This window comes from Capra hircus, chromosome 2, assembly GCF_001704415.2.
Source record: "Capra hircus breed San Clemente chromosome 2, ASM170441v1, whole genome shotgun sequence".
In the NCBI taxonomy this organism is placed as follows: Eukaryota; Metazoa; Chordata; class Mammalia; order Artiodactyla; family Bovidae; genus Capra; species Capra hircus.
Window position 1 is genome coordinate 20,555,204 of NC_030809.1, and position 26,889 is coordinate 20,582,092.

At 45.1% G+C, this 26,889-nt stretch overlaps 1 protein-coding gene across 4 annotated transcripts in view; it reads right to left on the bottom strand.

Annotated features, from left to right (window-relative positions):
* Nucleotides 7,064–26,889, bottom strand: part of RHBDD1 (rhomboid domain containing 1) — a 137,726-nt gene continuing 117,900 nt past the window's right edge. For all 4 annotated transcript variants that reach the window (XM_005676625.3, XM_005676623.3, XM_013973035.2 and 1 more), the window contains one exon: nucleotides 7,064–9,708. In XM_005676625.3, coding sequence (XP_005676682.1) covers nucleotides 9,596–9,708 — 113 coding nt within the window. In that variant the 3' untranslated portion in view covers nucleotides 7,064–9,595. The remainder of the gene's footprint in view (nucleotides 9,709–26,889) is intronic.

Consider the following 26,889-nt stretch of genomic DNA (forward strand, 5'->3'; position numbering starts at 1 on the left):
TGAACACCTTCATTTTAGTATCAGAATATTATCTTAACAAACTGACCGAATAAATTAAAAAAAAAACAAAACAGCCTGAATTTAGTGGACAAGTTCCTCCACAGTGAGTCCAAGGTAGTGTACAAGGCTGATTCAAAATAGTAGTATCACAAGAGCCCCCTCTAAATGCAGTACAAATGCTGCCTGCTGATTTTGAAAAATTATGTTCAATGCTTGAAAAAGCAAGATTATGGAAATAATACTATCTTACATTAGAGAACCACATTATTTTTTAGGCCATTAGTTTCTTTATCTGGTTACCCATCAGTGTACTTCTCTCCTTTCACTCTGAAGGATGAACAAAGCTTTAAAGTTCTTCTCCTAATTCCTTACTGGTGATTATCCTTATTAAAAGCTCCTTCTCCCAAACCCTCTCCCCCAGCGAGTTAGTTGAAATGCTTCTGGACTGCCCAAAGACAGTTGCTATGAGCTGGGGGTCAGGATGTTTCCTTTCAGGTTCTTATTCTCAATGAGTGGAGCCCATCCATGCTGCCAGCGGAGGGAGGCCTATCCACCATAATCCCTCCTCTCTCAGATTCCCCCAGACCTCAATTTCAGTCTCCACTTCCTGTGGGCTGCTACCTTCTTCTCTGACTCACTGCACCTGTCTTAACATAGCCTTTGTCCTTCACCTCTGCTTGTGTAGTAGACATCTCCCAGCTGCCGCCTCCAGTTTCAAATTCTCATCTTCATTTCTCTAAGGTGCAAACTTGACTTTGTTACTCTCTGGCCTTCGCTGTTGTTCAGTTGTTCAGTCGTGCCCAACTCTTTGCGACCCCATGGACTGCAGCACACCAGGCTCCCCTGTCCTTCACTATCTCCCGAAACTTGCTCAAACTCATGTCCATTGAGTCAGCAATGCCATTCAACCATCTCACTCCCTGTCACACCCTTCTCCTCCTGCCCTCAATCTTTCCCAGCATCAGGGTCTTTTCTAATGAGTCAGTTCTTCTCATCAAGTGGCCAAAGTATTGGAGTTTCAGCTTCAGCATCAGTCCTTCCAATGAATATTCAGGACTGAGTTCCTTTAGGATTGACTGGTTGGATCTCCTTGCAGTCCAAGGGACTCTCAAGAGTCTTCTCCAACACCACAGTTCAAAAGCATCAATTCTTCAGCGTTCAGTCTTTATGGTCCAACTCTCAAATCCATAGATGACTACTGGAAAAACCATAGCTCTCACTATATGGACCTTTGCCAGCAAAGTGATGTCTCTGCTTTTTAATACACTGTCTAGATTTGTCATAGCTTTTCTTCCAAGGAGCAAGTGTCTGTTAATTTCATGGCTGCAGTCACTGTCCACAGTGATAAATGACCCCACTGCCCACAAAGTCTAGATGGCTTCCCACAGGGGGAAAGGGCTGTGGGAACTCTCTGCTCATCACAGAGGCATGTGACTTTGCTCCTGCTCTTTTCATCAGTGATGGCCCTGTCCCACCTCTGTAAGTTTACCTGGCAGACAACAACTTATCTTTAGACTGAATTAGCTGGTAGGGAGGACTGTGTGCATTTCTCCACGATGATCTGGCCTCCGTTCTGCGGCTCCCAGTACGAGTCAGGGATTTGCTCACTCTCTCATGCTTTCCCCCACAGCTCCTGTATTGTCTCATCCCTCTGCCTTCATTCTCTTGCTAAAATGTAAGCTCAGAGGGCAGGGACCATGCTTCATTCATTGCCATATGCTCAGGGCTCACATAGAGCTGAGCATGTTATTGACTCTTCTTTCTTCACTGACAATTCAAATAAGCATCATTAGACATTAGATGTTCAGCTCTGGGTATTGGTTCTCATTGACAAAATGGTTACAAGTACAAACCATTTCTCATTTCAAACAATTTTAATGTGACAACCTATCTGCACACCCACAATCTCATCTTACAATTGTTGACAGAAAGCCGACTGATAAACTTTAACCATTACCCACTCCTGAAACGTAGCTTATTTATGTTTAGTCGCTAAATCATGGCCAACTCTTTTGTGACCCCATGGACTGAGCCTGCCAGCCTCCTCTGTCCATGGAATTTCCCAGGCAAGAATGCTGGACTGGGTTGCCAATTCCTTCTCCAGGGGATCCTCCTGACCCAGGAATCAAACCCACGTCTCTTGCATTGGCAGGCAGATTCTTTACCCCAGCGTCACCAGGGCTCCCCTGAAATGTAGCATACTTTTCCATAAACTGAAATTGTAGAAATAACATTCGAGAGGTTTGACAATGAGAGAAGACTCTTCGTGGAAATGTGATATGTCTTAACTCATGCTGTAGGCTGTGTTCCCTTGTGATCTTGAGTGTCCTAGCATAAAATCCCCTCTACAAAATTTGTATATGTTATTGGTGCTGAGGAAAAGAGTAACAGAATGGTTTACTAAAACTGGATTTACCAAGGGTTTTATTTTGAGCCTCTTAGAGATTATAATAAAACAAATCATTCTCTGTGTTTCAGGAAATTACATGGATTTGTTCTTCTGTCAGCTCACCAGCCTAATTTTATCATTGTTACTTTTATTTGGTATGGCTGCAAGCACAGTGGAAAGATGTGGCCTTAAAGTTGGTTGAACCTAGGTTTCAATTCAGCTGTGCCTTTCCAGTGGCAGCACCCTGGGTGATACACTAACTCCCTGACCCCCATTTCCCACATTTACAAAATGGGGCTTAATGCCTACTCTTGCATTGAAAATTAACTCTATATGTCCAGCATGTAGCTGACCTTGTACATTTATTATGGCCACATCTCCAATTTGAAATAAGCCCTTTCATATGAAAACATATTTCTTGGGATTCTTTACATAGTGGAACACAATGATTCTCACAGGGCATATAAATTACTGATTAGAATTGTTTATCAATTCTTAATGTCTTTGGGAAAGCTATTTTATTCCAATTCTCGAAGTTACTGTACCACATGTGAAAAAAGTCACCGTTTCCTGCAGGATCATTATCAGGAAGTTCTTCAGGGAACAAAACAATTGACATTAAAAATCAGTACTCTGCAATTGCCACTGTTATTATCTGCCAGAGATTCTGCATAATGCATTTTCAACCACCAAGGTTGGCTGCCACATCCATGTGAAATGCTTGAATTTTATGGTGCTTAAATATTTAATGATTCATAGGAAAAAAATGTGAAACGTGTCTGATAAATTGCATCCCTTTATCTAACCTACAGTTGTAAAGACTTTCAACATATAACATTTGCAAGGTGCCTGGTTTGCTATTGACATTGAAATGTTGTATTGCAATTTATACTATCACTTATTATATATAAAATTCTGATAACCTCCAAAAACAACTGTGTTTTATCTGGTGCATTCATTTTCTTTCAAGCCAAAGTGAGTTTACTACTTAACCTACCATGTAACATGGCCTGCCTTAGGGTTGGGGGGAACAAGAAATGTTACATGGTAGAAGTGTGATCTGCAGATGGGAAGAGCTTGAGCCGAGCATGGACAGTGACCCCCCCCCCCCCCCCCCGCCGCCCCTGCCCCACTGCCCCCGGGCTTGGGAAAGCATGATTCTGAGGCTCCAGAGAGCACTGTCCTCCATGCAGTGGTGAGCTGGGGTGGACATGAAACCAATCCTCTGCTGAATTGCGTTCACCTGCCAGCATGGGGCTCTGCTTTCGTGGGTCTCAGCTGTCCCATCAGTTGAAGAATCAGACCACCTGCTTCACAGGGTTGCTGTAAGGGTTAAAAGTAAGAGCTATAGGGGAATTCCCTAGCAGTCCAGGGGTTAGGACTTTGCCTTCCAAGGCAGGAGGTGTGGGTTTGATCCCTGTTCAGGGAGCTTATATCCCACATGCCTCACACTAAAAAGCCAAAACATAAAGCAGAAACAATATTGTAACAAATTCAATAAAGACTTTTAAAAAGTTCAAAAAAAGTCTTAAAAAAATTAAGAGATATAACTACAAAGAGATACAAAATGGAAGGTACTGTTACTGACAACCAGAGGAACTGGAAGTTAGGGGCCAGGAGGTATTTTTATCCTCATAGCACAGGGGTGGGTGCAGTGCAGATATTCAATAGCTGTTTTATGGAGCAACTGTTTTTAATTAGGAGGGAACTTCAGGGGTTATTTGGTCTAACTGGGCTTCCCAGGTGACTCGGTAAAAAAAAAAGTCTGCCTACAAATGCAGGAGATGCAGTTTTGGTCCCTTGTTTGGAAGATCCTCCGGAGGAGGAAATGATGACCCACTCCAGTAGTCTTGCCTGGGAAATCCATGGACAGAGGAGCCTGGCGGGATACAGTCCATGAGGTTGCAAAGAGTTGGACATGACTTAGCAACTGAGCATGCACAATTGTATACTCACTTAATAGAGCAACAATGTTAGTAAACGAACATTTCTTGAACACCTACTGTATGATAGGAACAGTATGAACCCTGTGGTATGAGCTCCCCTCAACCTCTCAACTATCCTATCTTACAGATGAGGAAGCTGAGGTTTAGAGAGGATAAATGACTTGCTCGGGGTCACACAGTCAACACAGGAGATCTCGAACCCTGGTCCATCAATTGCTTAAGACTGTGCTTCACTCACTACACCATGGCCTCCCATACTACTGGTTTTATCACACAATTCTCTACCCAAGCAGCAATATGCATTACAAACAAATTCAGTGATTTCTGCTAGTCATGTTCTGGTTTTCCTTGATAAAGTCTAAATCGTATATTCCAAACTGCCAGTTCATCTGAAGATCCTGAATCAGATGTCAAAAATGCCATGGGGGGAAAAGCAGTGTGCACAGACACACAAACACACCTGCGAAGGAACAGTGGGCAGATCTGGTGGTATCCACAGGGGCTCCTTGGTGATGCCCTGTGAAGGTCCTGGAATCTTGAGTTCTGTGCTCTACATTGTAGCATTCATGACATGAAACCAGCTCAGGGCACAGGAGGATGGAGACCTCTCCCCATCATCTGTAAACCTTGGGGAAGGCCTGGATATTTCTGCTTCTATGGGCAAAAGAGCCTGATGCTGGGGAAGATTGAGGGCAGGAGAAGGGGGCGACAGAAGATGAGATGGTTGGATGGCATCACCAACTCAACGGACATGAGCTTGAGCAAACTCTGGGAGATAGTGGACAGGGAAGCCTGGTGTACTGCAGTCTATGGGGTCGGAAAGAGTCGAACAAGACCGAGTGACTGAACAACTACATGGACAAAAGCTTCTTTCAAGTGATTCTTTCCTGTGACTCAAGAAAACAGACACACAGTCAACAGTATCAAGCAGCAATAGGCACCTCTTCTAACGGGTGCCACTGGTGATGTTATACATGAGCTTCTGTTTCACTCCACAGAAACTTTATTGGTTTTAACACCTCAGACATTGTATCAGGTACTATGAAGAGATGCACAGAAACACAAAGTCCTGCCTTTGTGAAGCTTACAATCCAGAGAACTTCTCTCACTTCATGATAACTAGCAATTCTAAGCGGCTTGTGGAAACTGTGATGAACACCCTCCAAGGGCAGATCATTCTGGGGGCAGAACAGGGAGGATCTAGATGCGCTGAGACAGGAATAGGCTACTGCATGGAAGCCACAGAGTCAGGAATGCTCGTGGCCTGGACAACGATGAGACCTGTTAGCACTAGCACAGACTCCCTTAGGGAAAGTGAGGGTGAGGCTGAAAGGCTGGCTGGAGCCCCATGGTTGAGGCGAATGAGTTTGACCTTTATCCTTTGGCAACAGAGAAATGAGAAAAATGTACTGAGATCGTGAGTGGCATCACAAAAATAGATTTTGGAAGATTAATGGGCAGTGCTATGTAGAATCGAGTGAAGACAAATTTTAAGTATTGAGTGGGGCAATGAACAGAGATTTTAAGCAGGGAGTCTGTGACTCTAAAATAAAAGACTGGGGCAAAAGCAGAAAGAAAATGATTGCAGTAATCCATAGGAAGGGAAGGGAAGAGATGATAGGATTTTGTTTTTTAATGACTTGTTGTTTAGTCACTCAGTTGTGTCCAACTCTGTGACTCCATGGACTGCAGCCTGTCAAGCTTCCCTGTCCTTCACCATCTCCCAGAACCAGCTCAAACTCATGTTCATTGAGTTGGTGATGCCATCCAACCATCTCATTCTCTGTTGCCCCTTCCTCCTTTTGTCCTCAATCTTTCCCAGCATCAGGGTCTTTTCCAATGAGTCAGCTCTTTGCATCAGTTACTAATTGAATACAATTCTTTACTGACTCTTTCAAGAGACACTAGGAAGAGGAAGGAGGTGGCCAGGTCTGCCACACCCTCTGGGTTTTATTGTCCTTTTCTGGTGATGGGTCTCAGTCTTTTAATCCCCCAGGTGGCTCAGTGGTAAAGAATTTGCCTGCCAAAGCAGGAGACACTGATTCTATCCCTGGGTTGAAAAGATCTCCCCTGGAGTAGGAAATGGAAACCCACTGCCGTATTCTTGACTGGAAAATTCCTTGGATAGAGGAACCTGGCGGATTATAGTTCATGGGGTCGTATAGAGTTGGACACCTGAGCAACTCCATTTACTCAGATTATTAACTTACTTCCCAAGCAGCAGAACGTGTGATGGACATGTATATTGGCTTCAATTCTACAAAAACCAGCCTTTTACTACTGTCCAGGCCTCAACAACAGACAGCTTAAAAGGACAGAAGGGCTGCGAACAATCATGTACAACTTTGGAATCACAGGCACTAAATACATTCAAGGTCCTAAAGAGGGAGCAATTTTAACTGGTTCCTCATCTTGAAAACCAAGGAAAGAGTCTGAATTAAGAGGTCTCCTAAGTTGACTGATCACAGCCAAAGCATGGGAATGTTTAACAGACAACCAGGAAATCACTATCAAGCAAAGAAACCAAATTTAAAACCAGCTCTAAATGCTTACTCCCTGAGAGATAATTAGTTGAATACACTGGTTTTTGTTTGCCTTTCTCAACCCTATTTCAGTTTTGTGGTGTAACTTTGGAGATTCCTTACTGTAGGAAGAAAAAATAAGATGGCTATTGAAAATAATAAGCACCGGTGACAAGCAAGCCTATTAACTGAGAAAGTAATTATAATAATTTCCAAAACATCTTTATTGTTGTGCTAAGATAACTGGTTTATATTTATAACTGAAATGACCTTTCCCACATCTGTAAAGTTTAGTGATAATCCACTCCATAAATAAGGTGCGCCTATTACAGTTACACCATTTGCAATCCAATTCTGGTGTCTTTACACCTGACAAGTGAAACAGAGCAAGGAGCTACTATTACTAGACTTGACAGCCATAAAAAATACAAATACCTCCATATACAGTGGCTGGACTTTTACTGCATTGAAATAACACTCTGGTGAGAAACCAACACTGAATAAGCCTCTACTGGGAGGCAGGGGCCAGCCTTTGGGCGATGCAGTGAGAGAGCTGGAACGTGTGGAGTTAACAAGACCTCATTCCACAGCCATTCATGATCTGTGCTCCTGTGTAGAAGGCATGTCTTTCTACAGTTGTGTACAAGTAATCATAGAGCCAAACATAAATGTCAGAGTTACCTTTACAATGTGCTATCAGAAGACAGAGTGTAAGAATGAGGTTATTCCCAGTAGGGGGCTTTCCAGGTAGTGCTAGTGGTAAACAACCCGCCTGCCAATACAGGAGACGTAAGAGACCTGGGTTTGATCCCTGGGTTGGGAAGATCCCCTGCAGGAGGAAATGGCAACCCACTCCAGTATTCTTGCCTTGAGAATCCCAGGGACAGAGGAACCTGGTGGGCTACAGTCCATGGGGTTGCAAAGAATCGGACACGACTGAACCGACTTAGCATGCACACATCACCAGCAGAGGTCATGGGAAACAAGTTTGAAGAGTTTGGGAGAAGAGGAATGACATTTGGCTTAAACATTTCAATTTTAAAATGTTTGAAGCTGCAAGACTCAGAGATACAATTCATACTATAAATGTGCTGCAAGTCACTTTGTATCAGTCATAAATTAAGCCGAGGAGCTCAGGTAACATTGTTCCAGCTGGCAGGTCAAAGTGCTCCCAGGTCTCATGTGGTTTGTTAGCTCATTTACATGCAAGTGACAAGGTCTCACCCAGGTCAGCTGAGATTAGGAACCAGGCACAAAACTGCATAGTTGGTATGCTCCAAATTTGTGAAATATACACAAAGACAGAAAAAGCAATATCCTTAAAATCTTAACCCTGGTGGAGACACAGGTGATTTTTAAATTACACATGTATTTTTTGTATTTCTGTTTATATTGTAAATTTTATCAACAGAGCCACAATACTTATTCTTGAGTCCATTTTCCTGATTATATATTTCATCATTTATTATTATATAAATCAGTTTCCCTATTGCAAAAGTGGTACACACATATAGATACACACACATTTTAAAAAGAGGACAATATAAATTGTGAAAAACAGAAAGTAAAATCCTATGCACTCCACCTTCCTAAATAACCTCTGTTAATATGTGGGTGCATTTCCTGCCAGATGTTGGCTTTATGCATATACAAGGTATATATATTACTTTCATAATCAGGAAACTATATAAATGCTAGATAAAGCCATAGAGGAAGATCTTTTCCTGCTTCTAACTCTCTTTAAACATAAATATCTCCGTGACATAAGACATCAGTGATATTTGACCTTTTCCTTTTATTCATGAAACACAAGCACCAGGAAACCTGTCTTAAGTGACTTGGGGAGTGTCTTGGAGGGTGGCTGTTACAGTGGTCAATTAAAAGGCACTTTTGTGAGAAAAAAAAAAATACTTCCTCAGGAAGGACTTCTGCATGACCAAGCTGCTGGTCACTCCTCTGCACGTGGCACCTGCTGCTGCTCTGCTGGTTAGTTCAATACAAGTCACATCCCCAGGATGTGACATCGTCCCCGGAGAGGCTCTTGCAGCTGGGTTGTCGGTGCCACCTGCCGGGTTGTGGAGCGTGGAACTGGTTTCCCATCCGAGGTCTCACTTAAGCTTATCCACTGACACATCCTGGGAAGGCAGAGGAGCATCAGAGAAAAGCAGGTTCACTGCAGATACCACTCAGACGTGGGGACCCCAGGAACCAAGGCGCCTGGGTGAGGGAGGCCGGGACGACATCCTGCAATGATGGTGCCTAGAAAGTCACCATGGCAGTGTGCCAGGAGGACCATGGCAGTGTGCCAGGAGGATGAGGGATGGCTCCCCACTTCCTGCCAAGTCAGGCACTGAGCAGGAAGGGGGCCTGATCTTCTGGGCTGGTGAACACAAACCTCCGGGCAAAGGTCAGGGTCTTCAAAGACATAACAAGGCAGGGGCTCCACTGAGTCAGCAGTTGAGAGATGGGAGCGTGGAGACTGGCCCCCACATGGAGACGCCCGAGCTTCTGTCTGCAAGAGAACAAGGTCGGAAGTGCCATTCCCAGAGAACTGGGGGCTGTCAAAACAAGCCTGGTCTCAAGACGTCAACCAGCTCAAGACATCAACTGGACTCATGGTGGCTGAAGGATGACAGGCCACTGCAAGCGTGAGCAACTGGGATGGTCATGTGCCCGCTCTGCTTCTGTACAAAACTGAGGGTCTGGGGGTAACTACTGTACAACTGGACCATGTTTGTTCACAAGGCTGGGTTGCCTCGCTGGCTATCGAATCTGTGCAGCCGCTGTCTCCTCATTTCTTCTTCTGGTGAGAGACGGAAACCATAGGCCGGGGAGCTGCTTCTGCGATTTCCTGAAGAGAGAAAGCACAAGGCAGAGTCAAGCACTGCCCTTGTTCTAACATTCACAGGGCTCTGCATCCCAGATTCCAAGGGCGGGGGAGAAGATGGCGTGGGTGTTATCTTTAGCAGGAAACAGAGACAAAACAAACAGATTTCAACTGCAGCTGTCAATATGACATTGTGACATCAAGTAAATGTTTTTAGTGAGGTCCAGTCCATGAAGCTAATTTGACTCATTTTGAAACTTCTTGACAATCCTCCCATTTCTGTGTTGGTTCCCCCACTCCCCGCCGCCCACCATGCTCCATAATTTGCATCATTTAATTTCCCTAATGTCTCAAAGGCTTAGTTTATCTTTTCTTAATGCCCAGGAAAAACTTTGTGACTATCTGTAACGTCCTCACTGGATGTGCTCGGAGGTGTCTCCCGATGGGCCTGAGGGTCTCCCTTTCCCTCCCTCTAACCTGCTATCTCCTGAACCTTGCCAGCCAGTGGGAATCACACCTGCCTGAGAAGCACAAGCACCCACAGGGCATCATGGCCCACAGAGCAGAGGCTGTGTTACCATAATGACCAGTATTGGGGCAGGCAGACAAAACTATAGGCATAGTATGCGACGATCATATGAAGGACCATGGAGGTCATTACTGAAAAGAGCTTCTTGGGGCTGCAAACAGACCAAGAAAATCATTTGCAATAACAGAAGCACTTCAGTTTACTGAATTAAAAACAAAAACAATGGAAGATCCAGGCATTGTTGGGGGGGGGCGGGTAATAAAGGAATACCAACAAACAGTCCTTGACCTCAAGGAACCAGCAACCTAACTCTAATAAAAGAGCTTTAATGTCCACGATGAGACAACCAGGCAGGGCATCACTGATGGATACAGACAAATGATTCACTTTTAAGCACAGGGACCAAAAAGATTGTACTTTTTCCCTTCTGAGCCTCTGCTAACTCTGTGAGCTCACTTTGAAAGGCCTGCTCCCCTCACCGACATCCATCAAAAGTTCTGTATGTTACAGCCAGACCACCATGCTCAACACTGCCCTCTGAGGTTCTGACACAACTGACTCTGGAAGTCCTAGCCGAGCCACGAAGGGTGGGTGGTGGGCAAGGGGGCTGGAGCCACGAGGGAAAACCAGTGAACAGTGATCCCTCCTGCTCACGCTCCGAGTGTCGGAGATGTTGACAGGTAATATATCGACGTGGCAACTGTTAAACCTATGATGAAAAGATGATAGAGAAAGCAGTGTGACTAACAGTCAGTTTGCTGAGCTACAACTAGAATTTCAGCGGTCAGACAAATTTCTAAGAAGGCAGTTTTTGGTCCACACTGTGATAGAGACCCCAAGACTCACCCATATGTGGTTCTCCTTTCCTTTTCAGACATGAGGGAATCACCCCTCCCAGACCTCCTGTAACATTTTCTGACTAGTCCACCCAAAAGTGAACGGGGTGGGCCAAGCCCGACACTCACTCCCACTGGGTAAACTCCACTTCGAGGTTTTTTGATCAGCGAAGTATCCGTCATTTTACCAATGTTCACCAAAGATGATGTTCAAACACAGAACATTTTTACCATAGAGATTCTATGAATCCTATAAAAGTTTTACTAGATACAGCTTTCGCCATATACATTTGTAGAGGGCTTTCTGTTTAAAGTGGTAAACGCTTTGAAATTACAGAAAAACTCATGAATCCAATTATCATTGGTTTATGGCTTCAAATTGCTTTATACAATGAGATCCAAATCCTGCTTTTCCTCTGACAGTTGTTTTTAACAAGTTCATCCTTAATTGCACTCATGAGCATGGGCCAGTGTGTGACAGCCCGTTCCAGCTGGGCAGGGAACTGGGAGGCCTGGGCTGTGGGCAGAGTCAGAAGTGAGCTCAACGTGGCATGTTGACTCTGGGCCACAGGGCGCGAGCCCACGGATGCTGAAAGATGCTCAGACGCCCAAAGGGACTCACAGTGTCCAAGAGAAAAAGCTGTTCCGTGAAGGGAGAAATTAGAGAGGACAGACTGTGAAGGTTCCAGGGGTCCAGCTCTCAAAGTGGGCAGCCTGCACAAAAGCTCTCTGGACCCCCACTTGGGGCACTGGAGGAGAACCAGGGCTGAGCCAAGGGCAGATATGCCACGTGCCCATGTAGAAAACTCACGTGGAGGAACAAATAATCACTCCTTCATGAGAGCCTTGTAAGGTATCCTATTTCAATTAGTTTTTATTCCTAATTTCATGAAGCCAACCTTACAGAGGAGGAGACTGAGGCTCAGGGAGAGTTAGGGACAAACCTGAGGTCACGAAGCTAGCATGAGAGGAAGCACAACTGGAACCCAGGTGTTCTGACTGCAGTTTGAGTTCTTCTCCCCTTTCCCACAATCCCATATCACTGTTCCTTCTAACACACCGAGTATGTTAAGCATCTCATCTTTTCCTTCTGCCTTATCCTCCTCCCCAAACCCAGAGAGTCTCCTTCCTGGATGGATATGTGGGGAGCTCACTATTTGAAAAGAGAAAAAGAAGAACCAGCCTAAGTCCTCAACTTGATGGGACTCTGCTGTCATCACAGATGTGGCCACAAAGTTCCCACACAGAAGTGAAAGTGTTAGTCGCTCAGTTGTATCCGACTCTTTGCAACCCCATGGGCTGTAGCATGCCAGGCATGGAATCCTCCTGGCAAGAATACTGGAGCGGGTAGCCATTCCTTTCTCTGGGGGATCTTCCCGACCCAGGTCTCCTGAATTGAAGCAGATTCTTTACTGTCTGAGCCACCACAAAGTTCCCACTTTGGGTCCCCTTAAACTCTACTGACTGCTGGAGTGGTTGGGTTTTTTTTTAAGGATCCCTGGGAAGGCCTTGGGTATAGCAACCACAAAACAACGACGACGACAATGCCTGACTTGGATATTTTCATGGATGTTTTAAGTCCTTCAAACGCAGTGTTTCTGACTTATCAAAGCCACCCTATTGTCTGAAGAATGACTTAATCCTTTCATTTCAGGTTTTGAACTCCGTTCTTCTTAATGCTGGTGGTTAATTTTCTTGGAAAGTTTTCAAGTCTAAATTAATCTGTGACATTTTAAAGGCAATTGAGTATTTGATATCAGCCGGCAACCCACCCATCCTATTCATCACATCTGTACTTTAGGTCCGTGCCTCTCAGCTGCTCTGCTCAGTCTCAGCTGAGCTCTCTTTTCCAAATCTACACTTTTTCATTTGTTTTCTAACCCATTTCTGTATTTTCCTCTTGTGTCACATGATCTATCACGTCTCTCTTTAGACTCCAGGATCCTCTGAAGCTACTTCTCAAAGGGTCTTAAGAAATGTGCTTTTAGTATCTACTTATATTGATTACGTATGTACTAAGTCACTTTAGCTGTGTATGACCCTCTGCGACTCTATGGACTGGAGCCCATCAGACTCTTCTGTCCATAGAGTTCTCCAGGCAAGAACACTAGAGTGGATTGCCAGGCCCTCCTCCAGGGAATCTTCTCAACCCAGGGATTGAACCCACATCTCATTATGTCTCCTGCATGGCAGGCAGGTTTTTTACCATAAAGGCCACCTGGAAAGCCTGAGCACATAGAAAAAGATCCGAATGGGCCTCAGCTGGATGGTAAAATAAAAAGAGGTCCCTGTGGGTGTACTGGAAATGGGAGATGTTTCCAGCCCTGGGTACAGCTGCGGGGGACACCCTAGGGAAAAGTTCATTCCATCAGGCTCTGGTTGGGTCACTTATCAGGGGAGGCTGAGGAGCAAGGTGACTGCCAGGGTCCTTGCTACAACTCTGGAGTTTGATGATTGGAATTAAATTGTGCCTTCTCCATGTATGGTTATATATCCTTGAGCAAGTAGGTTACCGTCCCTCAGCCTCAGTATTCTTATCTATAAAATGGGAATAGTAACAGTACTTCCTCTGTTGGGTTGTTGAGAGGATAAGAAGAGATGATGCATATAAAATCGTGAGTGTCAGGCATGCAGTTAGTGCCTGATGGCCAATGGACACTGGGACTTTTAACTGTAACATCAGTGAGAATCATGGCTTAAATGTCTGCTTGTTACTATCATTGACTAAGGCAGATATGAAATAAAATTACCAATGACTTCTTAAAAGATAAGAGCCCAGGACGTCTCTGGTGGTCCAGTGGTTGAGAATCTACCTGCCAATGCAGGGGACACAGGTTCGATTCCTGGTCCAGGAAGACCCACATGCGAGGAGCAACCCAGCCTGTGTGCCACAACTATTGAGTCTGTGTTCTAGAGCCTATGTTCCGCAACAACAGAAGTCACTGCAGTGAGAAGACCGTGCCCTGCAGCTGAAGAGTAGCCCCTGCTCGCCACAGCTAGAGGAAGCCTGTGTGCAGTCGTACAGACCCAGTGTAGTCAAAAACAAATCAATACAATTTTTTTTTAAAAAATAGAGCCTAATTCTATTTGAGGGACAACTGGGAGTGTTTTGTACAAAGTGTGGGGTCACTACTTATTAAATATTTGCCCTCCAAGAAACAGATCCAAAAGGGTAATTTGTGACCCCCACTTTTGTAACCACAAGGAGCCTTACAGGCTTTGGGAAAGCTGGCGACCTTTTCTCTGCTGAGTAAAACCATGCTTTGAACGTTTACAGACTTGGGTGAAATGGCCTCGCTCTGATGAACTTGGTACAGAATATTAGTATTTATGAGCCTTGCTTCTGTGTTCCTGTAAATGGAGGTCAGCCCTCAATTTTACTGAAAGAAAGAGTGAGCATGCTTCAAAGAACCTCAGGAACAGTGCCTGGTTTAAGAAGATTTAGCTCAATTATGGCACCAATGGTGAGATCATAAGATTTATTGACTTGTGGTCCTTGATGGAAAAATTTTCAGTTCTCTACGGTTATGTATAATGCAGTAACCTCTGTGTTTTACATCTGAGGGAGGAGAAGCAATTCCATCCACATAAGAATTGCTAAAAAGAATGCTGTGAGTTGATGGCCCTTTTCCCTACTGTTCACCATCCCTGTAAACAGAGATGCTTAATTTGCTGGTATTCATAGATGCTGCCATGATCTGATGAGCTCTCTAGGCCATTCAGTGAAATTATACTAAAATGAAGTCACAGGATGGCATATCTTTCCCTTAAATCAGGGACCCATGGAGGCAATCACTTAAAATTTTTTTTTTTAAATCAAGAAACCCCTAAATGTTCTTTTCCTTTGTCAAATGAGGGCAGTAGCATGGGACCCACAGTCTCTCTTTCAAAAATGTTACTTGATTAGAATTCCATGAATTCTAAAGCTTACAAAATGCTTTCTGATAGCACAGTTGCTAAATCATTTACTACGACCAAAAAGGCCTGGAAGAAATCCCAAGTGCAACAATTAGCAAGATATTCTTTGAAAGTGGGAGGTGCCCGAGGACAATAAGACCACTCTATTGTTTGAGTCACTAATTACAATGACCTATCTATCTATCCATTTCTAAAAAGAGTTCGAAATCACTTAAAGTCTCATAATTTTCATACAGATGGAAGTTTCATTATGGTTTATAGTAAATGTAACAGTTATTAACAGGTATGACTTGAAAGAGAAAAATTCACATTTCTACTCCTCAACCAATGGGTTGAAAAAGTAAAGACTCTGAAGCTGGGAAAGACTGAAGGCAAAAGGAGAAGGGGGATGCAGAGGATTAGACAGTATCATTGACTCAGTAGGCATGGATGTGAACAAATTCCAAGAAATAATGAAGAACAGGGGAGACTGGCGTGCTCAGTCCATGGGCTGCAAAGAATCAAAAATAACTTAGTGACTAAACAACAACAAAAACCAATCAAGTAACAGGAGTAGGAATTCCTTAATTCTGAGACAGTACCTGGAATCCCAAAATGGGCAGCTTTGAATGGAAATCAACTCAGTTACTACCTTCCCTGTTGTACTTCTCTGCCCGTTCTAGTTGGCCAATTTGGGGGACCTTAACTGGCCACAACTGACTTAAAATCAACAGGCTATATATAATTCAGTCAGCAGTTTGAGAAATCCAAAATACTGGGTGTACTCTGTCAGATCTAGAGCTTTTTGCAATATAGACAATGCACTGTCTGAGCTCGGAAACAAAAAGAGAAAGTCCAGGACTTCCCTAGTGGTCCAGAGGTTAAGACTCCAGGTTCCAATGCAGGGGGTACAGGTTCGATCCCTGGTCAGAGAACTAAGATCCCACACGTGTGCTAAGCCGCTTCAGTCGTGCATGACTCTTTTCGACCCCATCAACTGCAGCCCTCCATGCTCCTCTCTCTATGGAATTCTCCAGGCCAGAATACTAGAGTGGGTTGCCATGCCCTTCTCCAGGGGATCTTTCTGATGCAGAGGTCAAATTCTCATCTCTTGTAGCTCCTGCACCACAGGCAGATTCTTTACCATTGAGCCACCACATGCCATGCGGCAGAAAAAAAAAGAAAAGAGAGAAAGTCCAGGGGGACTGCTTTCTGGGCAATTGCTACAGGCTTTCCCTACTTACTCTCCCCGCCTTTGAAAAAGTGTACAACTTGATTAATTTTCATGAAAGGAACATATGGGAACAACATCCAGACCAAAACACAAGAGTATTTCTAGCACTCAAGCCTCCATGTGCTCCCTCTCAGCAGTGGTCCACGGGCTTCTCACAGCAGAGACTTGTCTATTTTTGTCCAGAAGTGGATTCATACAATATGTACCCTTTGTGAGTAGCTTCATTTTACATTATGTTTATGAGATTCACCATACTGCTTTATGTAGTTTTTATTCTATTTATTCTTCTAAGTAGAAGTTTGTCTGTTTTACAGATAGAAAAATTGAGGCTTAAAGATTTTAAGGAACTTGCCATGGCCACACGGTTTGGTCAGGAACTGAGTCCAAAGTCAAATTCATGTTTATTTCTACTCTGCTCCAGACATGCAGTGTGTCAGTTGTCTTCCTTAATTCTGAAACCACACTCTCTAAACCTGAACAATACTATTGCTTTTACACTTGATTTGGAGGCAGGGTCTGTTTAGAATGCAGCTGGAAAATGTTACCTTCTGCTGTAGATAAGCCTCATTGCAAACAGCAAGATTTTCTGGATAACAAAGTAACTAGAATTAGGATCTCCCTTGACAAGGTTTTAGGCAAGAGGTTCAGCTGTGTATGTCAGCCTTGGTAATTAACTACATCAAGTATTTTCTAAACAGAGAATAGCCTCTAAGTTCTTACAAAATAATTCTCAATAGGCTGGAGGGGCAGCAAAGAGACAGGCTGAAGACTTCCCTGGTGGTCCAGTGGTTAAGACTCTGCACCCTATGCCGCGGGCCTGGGTGCAGTCCCTAGTCAGGGAACCAGATCCTGCATGCCGCAAGACCCAGTGCAGCCAAATAAGTTTTAAAAAGAAGAGAGAGAGAGGTTGAGGAGCAAAGTGTCTCCCATTAGGAACCACTGTAACATGAGGTATGTATTTCTTTAAACAAACAGATGTAGATTTTCATACTAAAGGGATTTTCCATTTTTAAATCAATCTGTCTATAATCCTTTCACAATTCTGTCATCATCTTAACACTGTATTCAGAGGGATTTTAATGAAATTAGGAATGATCTTCAAGCACCTTTTATGTATATTTATACATAAAATCCCTTTAGTAAAAATCTCTTTAGTATTAAAATCCATACAATGATTTATATACATTTAATATATAAATGTTTCGAATTTTAGGATGTTTCCAATTCTCTTTGATCTAAAACAGAATGTTCACCAATCCGAAGGTGCCTCAGATGGAGTTTACTCAGTGACTTCAGCTGATTCTGCAAACTGAGGTTAACTGTCTCCAAGAATATCTTTCCCAGTTCCATATACTCTGGGACTGCATCTTTTATTTATTTTTTTAAATTCAAAATCACCTAAGAATATCCACTGGACAGTTATGAGAAAATTCTTGGAAAACTAGATGCAGGCCTCCCTTTGCTCCCATATCCTCATTGCCTAGTACCACGAGGTCCCACGTGCCTGGCTGGGATGGCAGAGAGAAACCGGACATGAGGTCTGTCTGAAGGGACAGATTGGAGAACATACTTGACAACAGAAAAAAGGAAGTAAAATAAGGAAGTCTTTTTGTGGGCAGAGTTCTGATAAAAAAAATACACACACACACGTACACATACATATACATGAGTATAGACAATGCTAGATGAAAGATGAAGACCTTTCAGAAAGATAAAATCCCACACTCTTCTCTGAAGCTCTAAGACCAACATGCCTGACTCGCCCAGGAGGGGCGGCTGCAGCCTCTCTGGATGTTTTTGATGGAGATCCCACACCTGCCCGCAAACAGGGCCCTAGCAGGACCTCAAAGTTGGGGGCCACGGCCCTGCACCTCCGGCCTGGCCTGCAGCTTCGTTGCCTGCAGGGAATCCAGAGGGCCAAACGGTTATCTATTAAAGTCTCTGGCTCTTCTCCTCTGTCAGCTCTGACTTCTCATCTTTATCTTGCAGACAGAGGAGGCCTTCCACTGTCTTCACTGCCTGGACTTTCTGATGAAGTTAAGACGGGCCACAGTGGGGAAAGGACAAGCAGGATGGGACTTCTAGTGGCTCCTGGAGCCTGGATCCCATGCCTCCTTTTGTTTATTGATCATGGTGTTATCTTTGAGTAACTTTTTTTTTTAATTTAATTTTTATGTTTGGTCATGTTAGATCTTTGTTGCTGCATGGGCTTTCCTTTGGTTGTGGCAGGCAAGCAGGGGCTACTCTCTAGCTGTGGTGGCTTCTCCCATCACAGAGGACAGGCTCTAGGGCACGCAGGCTTCAGTAGTTATGCCACTCAGGCTTAGCTGCTCCACGACACATGGGATCTGCCTGAATCAGGGGTCAAACCCATGTATCTTGCATTGGCAGGCAGATTCTTTTACCACTGAGCCATCAGGGAAGGCCTGAGCAACTTATAATTTAATTATTTTTTTAAAAGGAGAGGGAAATGGGTATGAGATTATTTAAACCATAATCAATTGAGCTCAAAAAGATATTAAATAGCCTCCTCGTGAGACACACAGGGTTCTGGTTGGGCAGCTCACCACCTGCTAGGGCATCATCATAAAAGGATTCAGCTGTGACTGAATTCTCCCCTTGCAGGCCTTTTAGTAGCCCTGTGCTATGAGCACAGTCTCCATAGAAAGCAAGCAGCTGGCCAATGGAGACAGGAGTCAGAGCCCTTCGGTAGCTCAAATGCAAGAGGTCTGGGCAATGCTAGACTGTCTTGGAGAATCTACGAATGGGACAGTTTGGTTTTCTGCAAAGACTCTTTAAGTTTTGTGTGCACAATAATGAAGAACTTGTTAAAAATGCAGAGTTACTAGATCCTAAAGGCAGAGATTCTTTGCATTAAGTGGTTGGGGCCCAGGAAGCTATATGTTAATGAAAACCCACCCAGGTGTTTCTCCTGTAGACAATGTATCAAATGACTGAGAATCACTGGGGAAAAGAACACACGTCTTTATAGGTGGGCTTGCATCTGGCTCCACCAGAATTTTGGACAATTCACTTCTCTCCAGGGTCTCAGGCTCCCGTCTGCACAATGAGGGAGCTGGACTGGACATTTTAGACCTCCACACAGAGATGTAAGATCCCACCCAATGAGGCATCAGGGTTGGCTGGCCAAAGAGGGCAGAGTGGGCCATGCCAGCAACCCGCCTCCTCCACGGCCGGTGGTCTGGGCAGCTACTCTGCCTGCCTGTCAGCCAGCCTGGCCGTGACTGCTGACAGCTGGACTGAGATTTGGCCAGGCTGTGCTCCTTGCAAACTTCCTCCAACTCATCTGATCTAACTCAGTGTCCCTCCCCACCCCCTGATATTTTAATTTTTAATAAACTTTTTATTTGGGAATAGTTTTTAGATTTAAAAATGTCTCCAAGGTAATACAGCCAAACATATTACCACGGTCTAGTTGTCAAGACCAGCCATTTACAGGGATGAGCATGTTACTGTTAACTGAATTCCAGACTTGCCTTGGATCTCACTTGTTTTTCCGCTCATTTCCTTTCTCTGTTTCAGGGTCCAACATTCCATTTAGCTGTCAGGCCTCCTTAGTTTCTTCCTGCTGGTGGTACTTTCTCAGTCTTTTCTTATTTCCCGTGACCTTGACAATTCTGAGGAGTACTAGCCTATAGAATGTGCCCCCATTTAGTTTGACTGATGCTTTTCCTCATCATTAGACTGGGTTAGGGTTTTGGGCAGAATACCAGAGAAGAGAAGCACCCTTCCCATTACTCCATGCAATCATATGACTTATCACTGGTGATGTCACCTTGAGCCCTGGGTAAGGAATAAAGCTTTTTTTTTTTTAAAAAAGTTTCCTTTCTTCCCCCCTTTTTGGTTGTGCTGGGTGCTGCGTGCATGCTTTCTCTAGGAGAGGTGAGCAGGAGAGGCTCTCCCTTATGGTGCATGGACTTTGCATTGCAGTGGCTTCTCTTGCTGAAAGCACAAGCTCTAAAGCGCAGGCTTAGCAGTCGTGGGGCACAGGCTTTAGCCGCTCCATGGTATGTGGAATCCTCGCAGACCAGGGGTCGAGCCTGTGTCCCCTGCACCGGCAGGCAGATTCCTATCCGCTGTCACCCACTGGGCCACCAGGGAAATCCAGGGATAAAGCCTCGACTCTCTCCACCAAGAGTTACCAATACAGAACTGGGTACCTAAGGTTGGCTTCGTCACTTTCCCTGTTCGAGGATGAGCAGGATAGGGTGGGGTCATCCCTGACCTTCGCTGGCACAGGCCCCTGAATTCCAGATTCTCTAACAGAGATGTGAGTGTATGAATCACCAGGAGAGCTCTTTGAGAGTTTCCGATTCAGTAGGCTTGGCACAGAGCCCAGGCCACTGTATTTTTAATGAGCTCCCAGGTGACTCTGAGCTACCCTAGCTTTTGAGGATCCCTGAGCTACAGCTCAGAATTTTTTTTTTTTTTTTTTTTCAACTGAAAATATCCACCCCGGGTTTCAGGCCAGTATTCATACTTGCCAGCAGGTGGAGTGAGAGGCCTATGCCTCTGAATCTGCTGCAGAAAACTAGGACAAATTCCAGTCAACAAAGCATTCCGCATAGTAAGCAGAATTAGGGTTATTTTGAAACAGATGGGCTCTCACAGAAGCTGCTGCACTGAATATTATGGAGTTGTTTATTGTCTAGATGGTCTGAAACCCAGGGATTATTGGCCAGCATCTAGCAGTTTCTATGTCATATCACATTTCTTCCAGGGCAAAGGAGACTGACAAGGGCCTGGGAGAGATACAGCTGTGGTTTATGGGTATGGATGTGGATGTGGATGTAGATATTTTAACCAGCTCTAAACTCAGAATTTACCCTTGCTATGGTGCATACTGCCTTCCACGGCTGCATGCTTCTTCCTGGAAATGGCTGGTATCATTCTAACTCCAAATGAGAAGAGAGAAATAGATACAATCCATGATAATCAGACAACGAATCCTGGGTGCAGCAGTCCTAAAAATGCTTTAGATTATGCCTAACCAAAGTGGCTCTGCTTCCTGGTTTACATTTACCCAGACCCTCACTTACATGTGCCCCGACCCTCTATTCTCCTGCCCTCCTCCTTGCTCTGACGACCCCAGGGACCTTGCTACCCCGGGGAGGAAGCAAGGTCAAGGAGGGCCATGGAACGCCCATGTTCACTGTGCCTGATGCAGCAGTTCAAAGCATGCAGGACCAGGGTGTTACAAACGGAGTATTCGTGAGTCCTGGAAATCTTCAAAGGCCTTTAAGCACCTCCAGGTTCCTCCCTGGAGAATTTTTTCCTTAACTAATTCCTTAGCCTGTGATCCTGGACACTCAGCTGCTGCTGTCCTGGCCAGCCCAGGCTCAGAGAGGCCCTGAGGGTGTCTTGAAAGGCGGCAGCTTGGTAACTGGCAGTTCAGAACAGGTCTGAACTATCTCTGCTACTGGGCAGACCCTCGACCATCTGAGGGATGCATGGATGTGGTTCCTAGTGGGTGAGACCTTGCTTTAAGTGGTGGGTTCATAACTGCCTGGGACAGTGGCTCCCTCCCCCAAAAGGGTAAAACCCCAGTAGATGGCAGCCCCTCTGTCACACACAGGGCCAGGCCCTCCACTCAGAAAACAACAAAATCCCCAATACGCTTACCCTTTACCCAGACTCCAGACAGAGGCTGAGAGCAGAAGCACTGCTGATGATACTTAGACCTGTTTCAATTTCTTCTCATTTCCTTCATCTTGAGTTTGGAATCAATGTCCGGCTTTTTAAGCAAAGGCCCAAGGTAATGTTTTCATTGACTTTTAAAATCATAGACCACTTGGAGTTAGCCGTATTTCCCTCAGAAACCTCAATGCTTTTAAAAAATTGTCCACAATGTTGTGTTAGTTTCTGTCATACAACAATGCGAATCAGCCATAATTATATATGCCCTCTGTCTTGATCCGCCCTCCCCTCCTCAACCCCACCTCTCTAGGTCATCACAGAGCACCGGACTGGGCTCCGTGTGTTTTACAGCTTCTCACCAGCCATCTATTTTACATACTATATGTACGTATGTTGGCACCACTTTCTCCATTCGTCCCACTCACTCCCTCCCTCCCTCCCTCACTCTGTTCACAAGTCTGTTTTCTACATCTGTGTCTCCGTTCCTCCCCTGCAAATATGTTTATCAATACCATTATTCCATCAGCTCAGTTCAGTCGCTCAGTGGTGTCCGACTCCTTGCAACCCCATGAATCGCAGCACACCAGGCCTCCCTGTCTATCACCGTCTCCCGGAGTTCACCCAGACTCGTGTCCATCGAGTCAGTGATGCCATCCAGCCATCTCATCCTCGGTTGTCCCCTTCTCCTCCTGCCCCCAATCCCTCCCAGTATCAAAGTCTTCTCCAATGAGTCAACTCTTTGCATGAGGTGGCCAAAGTACTGGAGCTTCAGCTTTAGCATCATTCCTTCCAAAGAAATTCCAGGGCTGATCTCCTTCAGAATGGTCTGGTTCGATCTCCTTGCAGTCCAAGGGACCCTCAAGAGTCTTCTCCAACACCACAGTTCAAACGCATCAATTCTTCGGCGCTCAGCCTTCTTCACAGTCCAACTCTCACATCCATACATGACCACTGGAAAAACCATAGCCTTGACTGGACGGACCTTAGTCGGCAAAGTAATGTCTCTGCTTTTGAATATGCTATCTAGGTTGGTCATAACTTTTCTTCCAAGGAGTAAGCGTCTTTTAATTTCATGGCTGCAGTCACCATCTGCAGTGATCTTGGAGCCCAAAAAAATAAAGTCTGACACTGTTTCCACTGTTTCCCCATCTATTTCCCATAATAAACGATATTTGTTTTTCTCTTTCTGATTTACTTCACTCTGTATAACAGGCTCTGGGTTCATTCACCTCACTAGAACTGACTCAAATAATAATCTTCTGAAAATACCTTTTAACCTTTGGGCATTAAAAAAAATACTGTTCATAGGGTTCTCGAGGCAAGAATGCTGAAGTGGTTTGTCATTTCCTTCTCCAGTGGACCACGTTTTGTCAGAACTCTCCGCCATGACCCGTCCGTCTTGGGTGGTCCTACATGGCATGGATCATAGTTTCACTGAGTTAGATAAGGCTATGACCCATGTGATCAGTAAAGAAAGCTGAGCACCAAAGAACTGATGCTTTTGAACTGTGGTGTTGGAGAAGACTCTTGAGAGTCCCTTGGATTGCAAGGAGATCCAACCAGTCAATCCTAAAGGAAATCAGTCCTGAATATTCATCAGAAGGACTGATGCTGAAGCTCTAATACTTTGGCCACCTGATGTGAAAAGCTGACTCATGAGAAAAGACCCTGATGCTGGGAAAGATTGAAGGCAGGAGGAGAAGGGGATGACAGAGGATGAGATGGTTGGATAGTATCACCGACTCAATGGACATGAGTGTAAGCAAACTCCAGGAGATGGTGAAGGACAAGGAAGCCTGGCATGCTGCAGTTCATGGGGTCACAAAGAGTTGGACATGACTGAACAAGTGAACAACAACAAATAAAATATAAGTAAAGATCACCCCAAGAAATCAAAGAATAAAACAAAAGTAAAATGATGGGAGGTCAACAGGAGAACTTCGGAAAGGGACAAAGAAACTTTAATCAGCAACTTCTGCTGAGAGCAAGCACTCAGGGGTCATGTCCAGATCACACTGGACAACCACTGCTGGGTCACCGTGTGTCAGAAGAGGCGAGCGTGTGGGGCCTGGGAGGGAAGGGACAGCTTCCCTGTCCCAGCTGTTGGGACCGCTGGCCCCAGGCTTGGTGGCAAGACTAACTGGCAGCAAATAAGATGAAACATGTAACAGGTCCTACATCCACCCACTGCTTCCATGTCACCATCCTGCAGAGCACATGCATCAAAGCTCTAGAGATTAGATGCTGGGTCTAGAACAGTCACTCCCAGAGTTGCACATGGGCGGGCATGGGAGAGGCAGGTTCTAAGTTTTAACGTGATCAAGGAATCTGCTCTTTTCACAAGCACCCCAAGTGAGTCTGACACTATCGGGCCCCACTTTGAGAAACTTGGGTCAGAGGGATGCTGTGCTACATTCTGGGGTTTTGTTTGGTTGTGACCATCAGCACTGGCATGATGCCACTTGGTATTGTACACACTGTTTTCTCTCATGTCTTCCCTGATAGCTCAGTTGGTAAAGAATCCGCTTTGGTGGTTTCCCAGATGTGCTGTGCTTAGTCCTGGAGGAGACGGATTTTAAACATAAGACACCAAGGCAACCCTGTTCTCCTAAAGAATATACCAAATATGATCACAGTGTTGCCCTGGTGAGTCTATTAATTATAATGTGACAGTGGGTGACACTGGCCGCTCAGCCAGTCCTAGGTACAAAGCCACTCACCTCTGAATCCCAGGTGCCTGGGACACCATGGGTGCATCATAAATGTCTGCTGAATGTTTGCTGAATGAACCAAAACAACAACTAACATGACAGCAGGGCTGGGCAGAGAAGAGGCTGGGGACCGTGGGGCCAGATCAGGCCCTTGGGGCTAGAGGACCCTGAGAAATACAGGTAAGTGGTAGCAGCTAGGGAATTTCAAGTCCCGAGAATCTTGGTTTCTCACCTCTGCCAACAACCAGCTTCCAAACCCTGAGACATAAATGGGTGAGAAAAGGCGAGAGGAGGCTTCGGAATACAATTCATCTATTTGTTTCCCTTAACCAATGCATGGAGGCCGTCTGGGCTCCGGAGTTCCACTACATTAGAGGCCTTCAGTACCTGGATGCAGGCTGAGATATGAGATGTGATATGTATATCCATGATGAATGCTATCACAAAGACTGTGAAAAGTCAAATTATTTCCACTTTTCAAATAAACCTGATTTAACTACATGCTAGGGGTTGGGGGCCGGAGGAGAAGGGGATGACAGAGGATGAGATGGCTGGATGGCATCACCGACTCGATGCACATGTTTGGGTGAACGCTGGGAGTTGGTGATGGACAGAGAGGCCTGGCATGCTGTGATTCATGGGGTCGCAAAGAGTTGGACACGACTGAGCGACTGAACTGAACTGACTGAAGTGTGTAACTACACATCAAGAGACATCAGTATCAATGCACAATTACAGAAATGATCCCTGACCTAGGAAATGGTCCCCAAGATGCTGAGCAGTCAAGGAGAACACTGTGGTTCAAAGCTCTCACAAGAGCTGGAAGCTGCAGGCCAGCTTCTCTTGCAGGTGGAAACAGAGGAAGACAAGACGTTCGGGGAAAAGCCTGCAATGAGAAGTGCATCACAGCTGGTCTCAAAGGGCCTGGCTGGCAGGGTGGGGTGGGCATCGAGAGACTCACCAGCCCAAGCCCACGAGGAAACAGCAATGCAAGGGCCTTGGCAGATGCACTTGCTGGGTTAAAAAAGGGCAGGGGCTGAGAGGAAAAGTAACTGGAAGAGGAACAACATCCGTGTCAACAGTCCAAGCCCCGTGATTTCTGAATGGTTGGTGGGTTAGAAAACCAGGGTGGGCTCCTTGGCAAAAGTCTAGATAACCGGGGAGGTGAGGATGACCCACATGAATCTTCAGAGTGGACAAGGTCTGTGAGCCAAGTGGCAGGGACGGGCTTGTGCACAAACACGAACAGGCGTGAGCCTTGCTCTCTGCACCAGGAGCTGAGAAATGCTTCCTCTGGGTCAGAGCTGGCCCCGAACTGGGACGGTGGTGAACTTCCATGACGCGATAAACTACCCCAGAGGCAGGACCGCCATCTTAAAATCTTGTTTGTTTTTTTATGTTTGACGGTATTTAACCTGAGCTGCACTGCTGTTTTTTGTGTTCTGTTAGGTCTGACTAACTCGCCCCACCCGTACCAAGTTCTGATCCATTAAAGAGCGAGCGTGTATGTGTGTGTGCATGCTTGTGTGTGGGCACAAGTATGTGTTAACAGACATGCCTTGCGACTGAAATGTCTCCACTAAACAAGCCCTCCCAGTCTGAGGAGGAGCCAGGGGCTTTCTCAGACTATGGGCACACCTTTGAAATAGCCTGCCTCTAACTAACCTAGAATTGTTCAGAAACGATTCTGAAATGGCCTGTGCTATGGAGACTCAGTAACAAAAATAGCTAATTCCTGCTGTGCCAAGTTGCTTCAGTCGTGTCTGGCTCTGTTCGATCCTATGGACTGTAGCTCATTAGGCTCTCCTGTCCATGGGATTCTCCAGGCAAGAATACTGGAGTGCCATTTCCTTACCTTCATCTTACACGTCTGTCAAACATTTATAGTAAAAGCAAACTTATGAACAGAAAGGGAGACCTCAGTACGAAATTTTTTGAACTTTAAATTGCAAGTTAGGAAGTGAAGCTTATTTCGGATAACATGATTTTAAGTAAGTGGGGAGGAAAATGTTGCTCTCTTGAGCATCTTTGGGAATATCTAAGTGTGTGCCGTGACCAGAGAAAAGGCGAGTACTGAAGGGCCTACCTATAGTTTTAAGAAAGAAGCTTTGAAGACTGTGTCACAGGTGGAAAGGAGATTTTATGTGAGACGCAGCCAGCACATCTTAAAATTATGGATTTTCAGAGTGAGATTGAGGAGGACCTGGGATAGCAGCATTCTGTCTGCATTTCAGAGCTGGGAAACTGAAGCCAGAGAGGGTGACTGGGTCTCCTGCTTTGCGCAGCTAAGGGGAGGAAGAATCAGATGCTGCGTTTCTCGGGCCTCTGGTCCTGTCACCA